Source organism: Phyllostomus discolor, chromosome 10 (genome assembly GCF_004126475.2).
Source record: "Phyllostomus discolor isolate MPI-MPIP mPhyDis1 chromosome 10, mPhyDis1.pri.v3, whole genome shotgun sequence".
NCBI lineage: Eukaryota > Metazoa > Chordata > Mammalia > Chiroptera > Phyllostomidae > Phyllostomus > Phyllostomus discolor.
Window position 1 is genome coordinate 28,333,162 of NC_040912.2, and position 14,251 is coordinate 28,347,412.

Sequence of the window (14,251 nt, forward strand, 5' to 3'; positions counted from 1 at the left end):
TTTCTCCATAGCACCAAACAGATCAGAGTATATTTATTTGTTTGTTATTTTGGGTTTTTTTTCTGTCTCCCACCAGAGAGTGTATTCCATGAAGGCCTTTTGTGTTATTGCTGTTGTTCGTTGCTCTATCTCCAGCTCCCAGAACAGTGCCTGGCACATAGTAGGTATTCAGCAAATATTTATCAAAATAAATAAGTGAACAAACTTGACCACTTCCTCTCTGTGACTTTAGGAGAATATCCCAATGCTATCCCTTTCACATGAAGATAATACTACTACCTATCACAGAAGTTATAAAATTAAAATGAAACCTATGTAAAGCCTATTTAGAACTCAACAAAAAAAATTGTTGTAAATTATTGTTTATTTTTGGATTCCTCCTCATCATGATCACTTAGAATTCTCTATTAAAAAGTTTATAATGTTCCAGAACATTTTGAGTATTACATATAATTCTAAGCAACAAATTACTTAGTCATCCATTAAAATACTGACAACCAAGAAAAAATCCTTATGAGATCACAAAATTCACTGATGTCATATCCACATCTGAACATTATCAGGGTTGTCTGTCTGGAATTTGCCCTGACTGAGTGCACGCCCCTTAAATTCTTTTTTTCTAATTTTATTTACTTATTTGTAGAGAGAGGGGAAGGAAAGGAGAAAGAGAGGGAGAGAAACATCAATGTGTGGTTGCCTCTCTAGCACCCCCTACTGGGGACCTGACTCACAGCCTAGGCATGTGACCTAGACTGGGAATTGAACCCTCAAACCTTTGAATCACAAGCCTGCACTCAATCCACTGAGCTACACCAGCCAGGGCTCCCCTTAAATTATTTATTGGAATTTTTTTCCCAACTAAGCCTCACAGTGCAGAACATCAGACCAGTTCTGCTCTTTTACCAAGGGAGGCGGTAGAACTTAACTGTGAATTTAGTAAAACTCTCTGTCAGCTAGCTTTCTGTGGCCTTACATTACTCAGTTGGTTTATACCTGAAACTCTGCTTCCTGCTAATTAATTTTTTAGAATGACTGAGAGCTTAGGTATGGTGTCATTTGATTTATTTTAAGGTGAAATGCATTTCGGCTTCCATATTAATTACCATCATCAACCTAATTCCTTTGCCTGTCATTTACCATGGCATATTAAAAGTATCTCTTTATGTCTTTGCCTCTCCCACTAGATTCTAAGCTACCTGAAAGTAGGTATCACATTTTAGTCATATCAGCTTGTTAGCATCTGGTTTCTGCTCCCCACTAGAGAGTATTAATACATATTGTTAAAAATAAAGGCTGTGCAGTATGATATTACAAGAACGGATACTAGCACCAAAGGATGTCAGGTTGAATCCTGGCACTGCCACTTTGTGAGGTCAGGCAGGTTCCTTAACTATTCTGTGCCCCAGTTTCCTCCTTTGTAGATTAGGATACTAATATTGTTTATTTCATAGGGTTGCTAGAAGAATTAAATTTAAAAATGAGAAATGCATAAATAAAAATTGCAAAATGCTTATAACAGCATGCTTAGTAAGTAGAACTCATTATATATAATAAGTATAATTATTAGTACTCAATAAACATTAGCTTTCACTAAACTGGGAAATTGAAAGTCTAATTATTAGTAGTCAATAAGCATTAGCTTTCACTAGGCTGGAAAACTGAATGGCCCTTTCACGTCAACTAATTCCGACAGTCATCTTTAGATCAGACATTGATTGGGCTGGAGACAGAAAGTGCATGCTAGTCTGACACCATCCCCCTGTCCTGCAGACTTCTGGTGGCCTTCTGATCTTCCTCTACTCGGTCCCTCAGGAAGCCACCACCAGCTCGTTGGTGGCTTCCACAAGACAGGGAAGATTATCTGTCATTCCTGTCCTCATTCCCTGCTCTCAGCCCCAGATTTCAAACAAACTTGGACTAGGACGAGATAGCTAGGGTTATATGTGTAAACGGAAAGTCAGGTAGAGGATCAAGCCTCAAACAGGCTTGACTCACTTGGAGGGACACGGCCTCACCTTATGGAACTGCGGAGGGTATATTCGAGCAGCCCCGTGGTTGAGCAGTAGCTGGTAGCAGATCTCAGGTTGGGCTGCAGGGCGCACCGAGGTGACCTTCAGCACGTACTGGATGGCCGCACAGCCATTGATATCCATGAGATTGGCTTCGGCCCCGGCCTCCAGCATCATGTGCATGAGCACGTGGTCACAGTTCCAGGCTGCCTTGTGGAGCGGAGATTTGAAGTCCTCGTCCCTTGCGTTGACCTCGGCGTGGTAGTCGAGCAGCATGCGGCAGATGAGGTGGTGCTCCCTGCTGTACTCCTGCTCTTTAAAGCGGAGGGCCCAGTAGGTTGCGATAGCCAGGGGGGTCTCCATGTGGGCGTTCACACTGTCCACGATGGCCCCGTGTTCCACGTAGAAGGCCACCAGCTCCGAGAGACCGAAGTGGGCAGCTGTGTGCAAGGGTGTCTCCTCATCCTGGTTGTTGGTCTTCATGTTCACGTTTGCCCCTAGGAAGGATGATGGAGAGGGCCAATTATTTAAACTTATGTTGCCTTTATACTCAAGGCTCATTAAACAGGACTTAACTAGCCGCTTCCCTGTTAACCACTGGCTGTCATCCATTACCCGTTCTTTCCCAAGGTCTACTTCTGGGCCCCACAGACGACACTCCTTTGAAACAACAGTGCCATCTCCTGGACAACTAGCAAATGCACCGGGATCTGGGGTTGGCGGGGAGGATACGAAGAACAGATTTCAGGCCCTTTGTTGAGTTTTAATTCTTACTCTTCGGTGGATTGGGAAATACAAAGTGGTTCCTGTGACTAATAGCTTTTATCAGTAAAATAGCAAATATCGTGGAAAATAAAAAGGGTTATAGCCAACCATGAGTTTCTTTTAATGTTTCACAAAATCATGTTTCTCTTCTCTTTCAAAGTGGAAAAGCCTGAAAGTTTGGTCCAGGCAAACTTCCATGACAGGAATGTTGCCCACCCTCTGACTGAGGCCAGACTAGAGCCGCCCCAGTCTCTGAGGTCACGGAACACACCTGGGGAAACAACCACCACCAACACTTGAACCTCCAAACTGGCCTACAGGCCATGATTTTCACTGATGGGATGGAAGCCAGTGTAACAGAAATACCCACTGAAAGAAAGACAATGATTTAGAGACTAACATATTTGACTTACAGGTGACAGTGGCCATTAGAAATACAAATTTCTAGTACTTGGAAAGCTCCTTAGAAATTATTTAATCCACCCCACTTATCTAATAGGCCTGGAAATTAAAGCAAATTTTATTTTTCTGATAGGAAATGTTAAGTATTAACATGGTCACCTTCAGAAGCTGAATTTTTTCCTTCTCTGCCTAATGGGGTGAACCAAATGACCTCTACGGGGCCTATTTGACTATTGACTCTGCTGGAAATTTATATGGGTACTTCAAGTTTAAATCTGGAGATACTTCTTTATTATTATTACTGCTATTATACCAGCAACAACTATTTATTAAGCACTTATCATATGCAACATTCTGAGCTAAATGCTTCTTATATACTGCCTCATCGAATCTTCCTAGCTAGCATTCCTTTTCCATAGATGAAATTTTTATCCTAATTTTACAGATGAAGAAATTTCTACTTAGAGAGGCTAATAACCACACGAAGCTAAGACATAAGAGGTTGCAAAGCAGACAACCGGGCTTTAAAATCTCTTACCACTGTGCTATTCTTTCCACTTCATTATTTTTCTAGAAAAACATTTTCTGTACTTCACTCTCTTTTGGTATTCAAAACCTTGAAAGCAGCATAGAAATCATGTTGCATTTTGTTAACTTAAAAAATCTGTTCTCCACGTATTATTCCTGTATGCCCTTTTTTAATGGTGGCCCCTGATCATATACAACACATCTGAGAAAGGCAATGCTCCCGCAAGCGTGCTCAGTGTCCTATACAAAGCCGGCCCCCAGTGAGGTTTCCCAGAGCACACTGCTCTGCAAACCCTGGGGCTGTCAGTGCCCTAATTTGCAGAAAGCAGAATTATAGCCAAAGACTGTCCTTCGTGAAGCCATCTGTGTTCATCAGTGTTCTGCCCCAGAGAAGTCCTGGGTCGAGCCTCCTGTCAGGTCAGCCCTTCCTGTCTCTGGAGTGAAACACAATGAGTAAGAATGTCTTCCCAGAAGCGATGTTCAGAGTCACTTCAAACGAGGGAGAATTTCCGGTAAGGAAGGGAATCAAAGGGTCGAGATGAAAATTCTACAGGCCAACTTAGAACAAACCACATTCTTTGTTTTTAAATGTACTTGGACATGTACAATTGATCCTTGACCCTCTAGTACAACTGGAGAGGCTGCCCGGTTCTCCTTTCTGAATAGGAGACCCTTACTTTTATAGTGCTTGAACTGTGTCTGTGAGGGCCTTCATATTTCCGGGGAATATATAAAGTAGAATGATGTGACCACTTTTTAGTTGTAGATTTTGTGATTTAGTCACGAAATTAGAGAACACAAACATAAATTCTTGGGAAATTTTTTGAAACAATATTTTTAATGCAGAAACACAATATATTAGTTTCCTAGAGCTGTTGTAACAAAGTACCACAAATTAGGTGGCTTAAAACAACACAAATTTATACATAGTTCTGGAGACTAGAAGTTCAAAATTAAGGCATGGGCAGGTTGGCTCCTTCTGAGAGTTTTAAAGGAGAATCAGCCTTCTGCCTCTCTCCTAGCTTGTGGTGGTGGCAGGCAATACCTGGTGTTGGCTGGCTTGTAAATGCCACTCCGAGGTCTGCCTCCCTCTTCACATGGCCTTCTGGGTCTCTGCCTTCACAGGACTGTCTCTTTATGAGGGCACAAGTCATACTGCATCAGAGGCTGCACCCTGCTCCTCCTCCTCTTAACTAATAATAGCTGCGAAAACCCTATTTCTGAAAAAGTCACATAGTAAAGTGTTGGGACTAGGACTTCCACATACCTTCTTTTTGAGGAGGTTGGGGGAGGGAACACAGTTCAACCCATAACATGCGTTACATAATATATAAAAATACATGCGTGCAGTTTTTTAAAAGCCATCACCTATGTCATCATATCCCAGGTCAATAAATCAAGCACAAGAAAAGAAAAGATGAGACAAGACGAGAAAAAAGAAAAAACTCAGACACTCTCAGACCCAGAGAATCCCTCTGCTGACTTACGTATCCTTCTGTATTACAACTCCTCCATCTTGCCAGAAGTAATGACTGTCCTGACTCTTGTGATGCTCATGTCCCTGCATTTCTCTATAGTTTTGTCTCCTTTGTTTACATCGCTAAACAATATAGCTTGGTTTTATTTATTTTTGAACTTTATATACATGCATTAATAAACACATTCTTTCATGACTTGCTTCTTTCCCTCAACATTATGTTTGTGAAAATAACTTACACTGTGATATTTAACTCTCATTTCTTCATTTTACTGTGTTCTACCTCATATCTCATAATAGGATGGATGGACCCACAATTCACCCAACCTGCTAGTGGTGGGCGTCCCCAGTCTGTGGTCCCTCCGAACACTGCTGCCGTGAGCATGCCTGCCCACTCTCGTGCCCTGGGGCCCCGTGCAGGGGTTTCTCTGGGTTCCTTACCTGTGAGTGGGACTGTTGGGCCACTGGGCACGCCTGTCTTTAGTGTTCTTCCATGGAATCAAACAGGTGTAGTACTGTTTCCACTCCCATGAGCCTTTTGTGAGGGTTTTTGTTGTGCCATATTCTTGTCAAAATGTGGTATTTTCAGTCTATTTAGTTTCAGTCAGTCTGATGGGTGTGTAGTGACAAACTGTGTTTAAATGTTTGCTTTCCTAATTAACACTTCGATTAGCCATATATATTTTTTTTACAAACACTGCCTTTTGTATGCCATTATATGGATTTCTGTATTATTTGATTATTTTAAATATCATTTTAATATGTGTATTATCCCATGGAGTGAGTGTATCTTGCTGTTGGGTGTAAAGATTTTTTTTTAAGTTTTGATCTTATGACTAATGCTACAGTTAATTATATGTAAATTTTAGGATTATTTCCTTGGCATAAATCCCTCCTGAAATAGAATCATTAAAGGGCCTTTATGAATAATTGCTAAAGGTTATATTTGTATCTCTCTCACTGATATGGAAGAGTGCTGTTTTACTCCCCAGTGTGTTTGTACATGTTTTTTAAAAATTTGCTAGTTTGGAAGTAAAAAGTAGTCTTTTTTTTAAAAAATAAATTCACTTAATTATTAGAGTTTGGACACTTCATATGTAATTATTAACTAGTGGTATTTCTCCTTCAGCTAAATGTCCAAACTTTTGTCCTTCTATACATTGAAGCCCTTCTGTTTTGTTTACATTTATATGAGTTCTTTCTTAAATTAAGATGTAATCCTGTGCTTTCATAATTGTTATAAAATTTTAAGCTAGCCTATTTGGACTTTCTTAAATACAATAATGTTAACTTTGGATAGGCAAAATAAAAACAGACAAGTATTTTTAATAAATTCTGGAATGTTTTACTCATCTCAAAGTTTGCAAAACTATCCAAATTAATTATAATTTAGTTTTATTATAGATTTTAAAAATGTTTAACATTGGATTCATCCAAATTTTATTTTGATATAGATATTAATTCAGAAAGAAGTGACGTTCTCACAATATAGAGTTTTTCCAGACAAAACCATGGTCTCTTTTTCTAAAATATTTTTTTAACATTCTTTAAAGTATACCTACTCCTCCCCTGCCCCCCCACCCCCCAAAAAATGACTGTAGTAATTTTCATTCTACAGGAGCAGAGTAAATTCCTTCTGAGGCAAAGTAGCTTTCATGAGAGAAAGCCTTTCCTGAACCTTTTAATTTATGCAAAACGGTCTCCAGAAATAGTCTGGAATAGTGCAAATGAGGCAGATAAAAACTTTAATTTGCATGGCTTGATAAAGAACAAGGACTTTTCAGATTTCACCTGTGGGCAAAGGAGACACAGATTTGTGTGCACCGAGAATGGGACAAATAGGGGAGTTCAGAAAGTGGGAGCTGGCCACAAGAGATGATCCCCGGCCAGGCCAGCCCAGCCCAAGGGAAAAGACAGCCCTGAAGCCAGGATTCCTGAGGGACACAGCACCAGTCAGTATTCAATTTCTCTGCTGTCCTGTCCTGTGTGAGTGTCTCCTTTTACTAACCCCCAACAGAGAGAATCAAGTTTGTAAATCCTGGTTATGAGACCTTACATTGCCTGTTTTATTCCAAATAAAATGAAACTGCCTCCAAATGCCCACTGTTAGGTTGGCTCATCATGGGCACTCAGACACGTTGTGGCTCCACCTGCTGGGCTTCGCTACTCCCTGCAGCATGTGGGCTGGCTCTGGGAAACATCCACATTCCCCTGCAAATTCTGTTACCTTGAAAGCTACATGACGGACTTCTGGTCAAGACGGCAGCATAGGTAAACATGGCTTGCCTCCTTGCAAAATCACATCAAAATTACTACTAAAATATAGAGCAACTGTTGCTCAGAACCGTCAGAACTTGAGCTGAATGGAAGTCTGATAACTATGGAATTAAAGAAACCATACCCAGCCAGACTGGTGAGAGGGGCAGAGAAGTGGAATGGGCTGGCACCACATCCTCATGTGGTGGATAAACATTCAGGAGGGACAAGGAGTCCCAGACCACATCAGGCTTCCCAGCACAGAGTTCCAGTGCTAGGAGGATAAGTCCCCAGAAATTCTGGCTACAAAACCAACAAGGATTGAGTCAGTAGAAGAAACTTCTGGAACCCCAAGCAGTTCCCTTTAAAGAATCCACAAACAGATTTACTCTGACTCACTCCCTCTGAGCCCTAGCACTGGAGTAGTAGCTTGAAAGGCACCAGTGGCATACAGGGAGAAACTGAAGTGTCTGGTTTCAAAGCAGGAGCTGGGAGACAGCTTTATCCCAGACAGAAAGGCAGGCAGAGGCCATTGTCCTTTTTCTGAGCCCATCCCAAAAGAGCCACAGAACCAGCAGGTGGGTGTCATATCTGAGACTCCACCAACCTAGATAACACTGTTTGCCCTGCCCTTAAGATCCCTTCAGATTCCATCCCACCCAAATTACAGGCCCATACAAAATGTTAACTGTGACTTTTCCATATGAATGGCTGGTCTTGGCTCATGCTTCATAACTTCCTAAATCTTATCAAACAAGCAACAGCCAGCCTCAGCAAGCCCCCAGACCCTGTACCTCTTGCTAAGTGGCCTTGGGCCTAGCATTAGCAGCAGCTAGTCTGGATTCATAGCTTGGCCTCATCTAGGAATCCAAGCCCAGCACAAGAAGCAATCATCTCAGATTGCTATATAGCTCAGGCAGGGTGGCCCTGGGCAGAACACAGGTGGAGGCTGACCTTGGCCAGCACCGCCCAGGAAACCCCAAGCCTGCCCACCCAGTGGACTGCTACAGACCACACTGGAGTACCACCACCCTGCCCCTGTACACCTGATCCTCCATAAGGGCAGAGATTGGTGGTTAGTGGTCACAGCCAGCCTTGCAGCTGACTGGCCTGGGTAAATCCCTTCCATTGACCTTACAGCAGCAATCAAGGCTAAAGTACAAGAGAAAGGTATACTCAGCCCATATGAAGGGCACCTTCGAGTACCCAGCTTGGGTGATAGGGGAGGCTGTGCCACTGGACTCTACAGGACAAAATTTGATGCAGATTCATTGCTCTACTTGCTCAGTCATTTTGCATGTGATAGCCACACAGTACATATGCTCACTCAACAGCATCTACCACCCCCACTAACTAACACAGTGTGGTCATCATTATTCATGTATTGTCCACTCTACTTGGTTGCCAGGTTACATCAATGTCACACAAACTGTTCTCATTATATTAACAATGGCTGGACCTTTTCCAGACAGACCTGGTCATATACACATGACTCATGGACTTGAACAATGGTGTAGGGATTGCCTGAAGCAGTGGGGGGTGCTGTGTGGAATGGGGCAAAGGGGCAAAAATTTGGATCACTGTAATAGCATAATTATTAAAATACAATTCAGAAAACAAAAATAAACTACAAGACAGTGGGGATGAGAGGAGGTCTCTGTCACTATAGGAACTATCACCATGCTTGCTTTAGTTTTCTTTCTTCCAAGATAAAATTTTGCAGTAAAACCCAGCCCATTTTTCCTCTCTTCCCTCCCTCTCATTCTCCATGGAGATAATGACTAAAGTTGATTTTTGTCCTTTCCTTGTAAACTTCTGTTCCTTTATTACTCACATATTTGTCCATAAACAACATATATGCCATTGTTATGTGTTCTTAAAAACTGTGTAAGTGGTGTCTCACTTCTGCAATCTGTTTTGATCATTCACATTATGTTTCTGAATGGAGGGCTGGTTTTTTTTTCCATTTCAATTGCTGAATAGAACCACGCTGCAAAGTTAAACAAGAGTTTAGGCATTCCTCTACTACAGACAATTAAGTTGTTTTATCTTTTTCATGTTAACAAATACCTTTCAAATCGTGCAGGAGTTTTTGGAGAGAGAAATAGATTACTGGTAGTAGTGTATGAACATTTCAAACTGTATTAAATTTTATTCATCAGTGGTTATATTAATTTATATGTGCATCAGATCAGTTTGAACATTTCCAACACTTAATACTGTTAAAGAGTTCCTTGTTTGTCAATTAGGTAGTATGAAATGGTGTTTCAATTTAGTTTGCTTTCCTCTGGTTACCAGTAAAGTTGAGTGTCTTCTCATATGTTTATAGGCAACAAGATTTCTCCTTGAATAAATTGTCTGTTCATAGCCTCTGTCCATGTTCCATTGGGTTGTTTGTGTTTTTCTTATTTATTTTTCAGGATCTAAATAAGATCCCTTTTGAGAAAAATATTAAAAACATTATTGAAGTCAAAGGACTTAAACTCAAATAAATGGCAAGCTTTGCTATATTCATGGATAGAAAGATTCAATAGTGTAAGGACAGCAATTCTTCCTGACTTGAGGTATAAACTTAATGCAACTAAATACTATTTTTACAAAATTTGCTTAGAATAAAGAGCAAGACAATTTTGGCAAAAAGTGAAAAAAATGAGAAGGAAAAAAGAGATGGTGAAGAAGGAATGCTTACCCTGCCCAATATCCAAGCAAACTATCATTAAAGCCCCGGGATACTGATTCACAGAGACACAATTGGACCAATGAAATGCAATGTGGAGTCTAGGGACAAACCTACTTTAAAGAGCATCTGCAGTGACAGAGGGGCCATCCCAATCGGTAGAGAAATGATAGACTGTGTAATAAAAATATTGGGACCAAAGACTAGCAGCACTGTAAGAGCACAGACTACAGCTCATGTGTGAGTGCTGGTGTGTGTGCTAAATTTCAGATAAATCAAAAGCAAATGAAAAGCTAAGCAATAAATTTCCAAAATATAAACTTATTGGAGGGATTACTTTGCAAGCGATATAAATGTCTGACCACTACGCTATACACCTAAAACTAATACACTATTGAATATCGGCTGTAACTGAAAGATAAAAATAAGTGAATAAGTAAAATAGACATGTAGCGTTGGAACTGGAGGGGAAGGGCAGCCCGCCACATTCAGTCACTGTGTTTACAGAATATCCTACAGAAAATTTTTGATTGAGGCCGTTTTAGCCAAGACTTCTATTAGAACTGTTAGTTCCAGCCCTTGACTAGATCTAAAACATTAGGATTCTATCTTCTTGAACCCTCCAGTTCTTTGACTATCCTCCCCCGACCAGTTTACCATGTTCGTAGCTCTGCGATACACCTGTGTGCAGAGAACGTTAATGGTTTGCACCTCTTTGTTCAGTCCGCTAACTAGGATACTGTTTTTTGGTCTCTTCTCTCTTGGGGCATAGCTTCCCCAAACATCCTGCCCTGCAGAGCCCACCTCCTCTGCTGTGGACACTCTCCAGATTTAAATGACTCCTTGACTCAGGAATGCACCTTCTCCTCTGACCTAGTCCCTCACATGTGCTCGGCCCTGGGAACCAAAATAAGGGAATTTGCATTATCTGTTTTTTGAATAACTGGTTTTATACCATATTTCCCTCTTGGATTAACTTACCTAGATTCTTCAAAATTATTTTTATTAAATAATAAGGAAAATGTTTTTTTAAAAAATCAAAAGTATATCAGAACTTGATTAGCACTTTTCTGGAGTCAGTGTGTTTACAGAGGCACCTCTTTTAACAAGGCTTGCTTGAGATCTGTCGGCATGTGTTCCCTAACTCCAGCCGGTATAGTTATGTACCCAGCTGTTTTCAAATTTAGATAGTATTTTTCAGTCTCCGACATGAAAGGTAGGTTTTTGTTTATTTTTCCCAATCTCCCCCCTAATATGTGATAGCATCACTGTGCTTTATTCTTTAGGTTTTGATTAGACATTGTTTTTATTGCATATTTTCTGTTACCATTTATCCCTCCTATGCCCTCTTCCATCTCCTCCCACTCCCTCCCCTCCACAATCACTGCACTGTTGTCCATGTCCATGAGTTCTTTCTCTGCTTTTTTAAGTATATTTTATTGATTTTGCTATTACAGTTGTCCCATCCCCCCTTTTATTCCCCTCCACCCTGTGTCCGCCTCCCGTATGCATTCCCCCCCTTAGTTCATGTCCATGGGTTGTACATGTAAGTTCTTTGGCTTCTCCATTTCCTATACTATTCTTAATCTGCCCCTGACTATTTTGTATCTACTATTTATGCTTTTTATTCCCTGTACCTTTTCCCTCATTCTCCCTTCTCTCCCTCCCCACTGATAACCCTCCATGTGATCTCCATTTCTCTGATTCTGTTCCTGTTCTAGTTGTTTGCTTAGTTTGTTTGTTTGTTTTTTTTAGGTTTAGTTGTTGAGAGTTGTGAGTTTGTTGTTACTTTACTGTTCATAGTTTTTAATCATCTTCTTTTTCTTAGATAAGTCCCTTTAACAATTCATATAATATGGGTTTGGTGATGATGAACTCCTTTAACTTGACCTTATGTTAAAATATTAAAACTTTCTTACACTTAAGTCTCTACCCATGAATTTATTACATCATCTCTCACCACTTTTCTAATGAAATGAGGATATCTCCAAGCTATTTCCCTCCTATATTTATACCTCTCTTTTCTGACAGCTACAATATATATTGTCATAATTGTTAAAATTGTTATATTCAGCCCTGTAATCTCAATCTAGTCTTCTGTGATTAGTCTATGGTTAATTACAAAAGTTTTTTGAAATATAAACAGTAGTTAGGTTACTATGACTTGGAAGTGGAGGTCATTTTGGCCTCTAGTTGGAAATGTAGAAACACTGCCCATTCTGCAAGGCAGCCAGGAATCCCCACAAAGGCTGGCTTCTCAAAAGGACCCTCACCTGGAAGGGCCCCATGCTTGGCTAACTGCTTTGCTATTACCATCTTGAAATTCTTGATAACGTTTTTTAATAAGATGCCCCACATTTTCATTTTGTACTGGACCCCACAAATTATACAGCCTGTTCTTTCTCCAAACCATACCAGGAAAACGAAATTGAGTCCTTGTAGCCAATGCATGACATGTTATGCCTGTCCTGCATGAACTGACTACCCACTATCTCAGAGCGGAAAAAGAGCAGACTGTAGCTACACTTAAACTTGACCTGCTGCCTGAAAAGCTCTACCTCTGCCAGAGCAAGCTGTGGTCCTGCAGCGGTGAGCTGGCCCACACATTGAATGGTCCCTGTAGGACAGCACTTAGGGGAAAATCAGGAGCTCATCCCCATCATTTCTCCTACCTACCACTTGCCCCCCTTCTCTAAATTATTAATGTGCTCTAAGGGTATTAATCTTGTTCTGCTTATTTCCAAACACAATAAAAGGGATCCTTCTTAAACAATTTTGACTACTGCATCTGATATTATAATCACTAAACTACAGTTATTTTCATTTATTTCTGTGTGCTTATTGGGTTGCAGTGCTTTGAACATCTGGCAGCTCCAAAAAGTTGCCAAGCTAGAACAAAGGAGGAACCCCCCGCTCTGCTGGTCTCTGCCTCCCTTCCCTCGCAGCAGCCCTGCAGGGTTTGGGAACCACCATTAGTAAGAAAAGTAAAAAGGATGACTGGGGTGGGGGGAGTGGTACTGGGGGAAATGGAGACAGCTGTACTTGAACAACTATAAAAAATGTGAAAAGTAAATAAATAAATAATAAAACTGTTAGATGGTAAAAAAAAAAATCATGAGGTAATCCACAAAGAAAAAAACATTGCAACTTTTCAATTCCTGAATGTCATCAATTTAAGTCAAACGATAATGGATTTTGGGGGGAGAAAAGGAAAAACCGAATTAATTCCATTGCTTTGATTTTGAGCATCTCATTCTTCATCCTTAGTATGATAATCAGTGTTTGAGGCCAAACATTTTACATATTTGATCAAAAGATGGTTTCTGAATGAGCACTGTTGACCCCTAAACACTACACACAACACCACATGGGCATTTTGAAACCTTTGCCCATTGTATGAATTCTTTAGTTCAAGACATATTGAAGACTATTTCCTGTTTGAAAAATTCAAATCTGCTTCCCCTCATCAAGTAACCTCTCTGTGGGCACATAGCAGTTTCTCTTGAAGGTCACCCGAAGCCTGACAGCTGGTTGGGAGTCTGAGTGACAGTTGTTTTCACAACACAGGAATTGGGCCCACCAGCCTCTCTTGGTTCTAAAAGTTCTGTAAGCTCTTCTAAGAGATAAGCATTATTAAGAAGGTAACCCAATATCCAGGAGGTTTGACAATTTCTACTGTGTCCCACTGCCCAATACATGACAACCTTCATTTGCTTTCTCATTTCAATGCTACATCATAGCATAATAATTACAGTAACATTCCAAGCAATAACTAGAGATCCATACCTAAGAGGACTGCCCTTTGTGCAGCTACCAAAATTTTGTTTTCCAACATGCACACAAAATGTTTCTACCTTTAAAATATTGGTCATAGTCACAAAGGAAAACTTTATATGGATACATGAAACTAAAAAACCTCTTTTTGCTTAACATGTTCATCACCCACCAATTACCGAGTTATGTTCATTGAAAAGAAGTCCCCTCTTGCAATTTTTTACACCCCAATTTTCAAATATATGCGTGAAAATATGGTCCATTACTCATGACTTTTTAAAAATACCACCTTAAAAGTGTACACGTTTCTTAGAAAAAGCACGAAGACAGAGTGAAAAGTACTTGGTCGTCTTGGTTACACTG

The 14,251-nt window shown here is 40.4% G+C and overlaps 1 protein-coding gene across 1 annotated transcript in view; it reads right to left on the reverse strand.

Annotated features, from left to right (window-relative positions):
• ASB4 (ankyrin repeat and SOCS box containing 4) overlaps window positions 1-14,251 on the reverse strand; it is a 56,885-nt gene that overhangs the window by 11,142 nt on the left and 31,492 nt on the right. Inside the window, exon 3 of the mRNA XM_028526013.2 lies at window positions 2,016-2,506. Within this exon, the coding sequence (XP_028381814.1) occupies window positions 2,016-2,506 (491 nt within the window). The remainder of the gene's footprint in view (window positions 1-2,015; window positions 2,507-14,251) is intronic.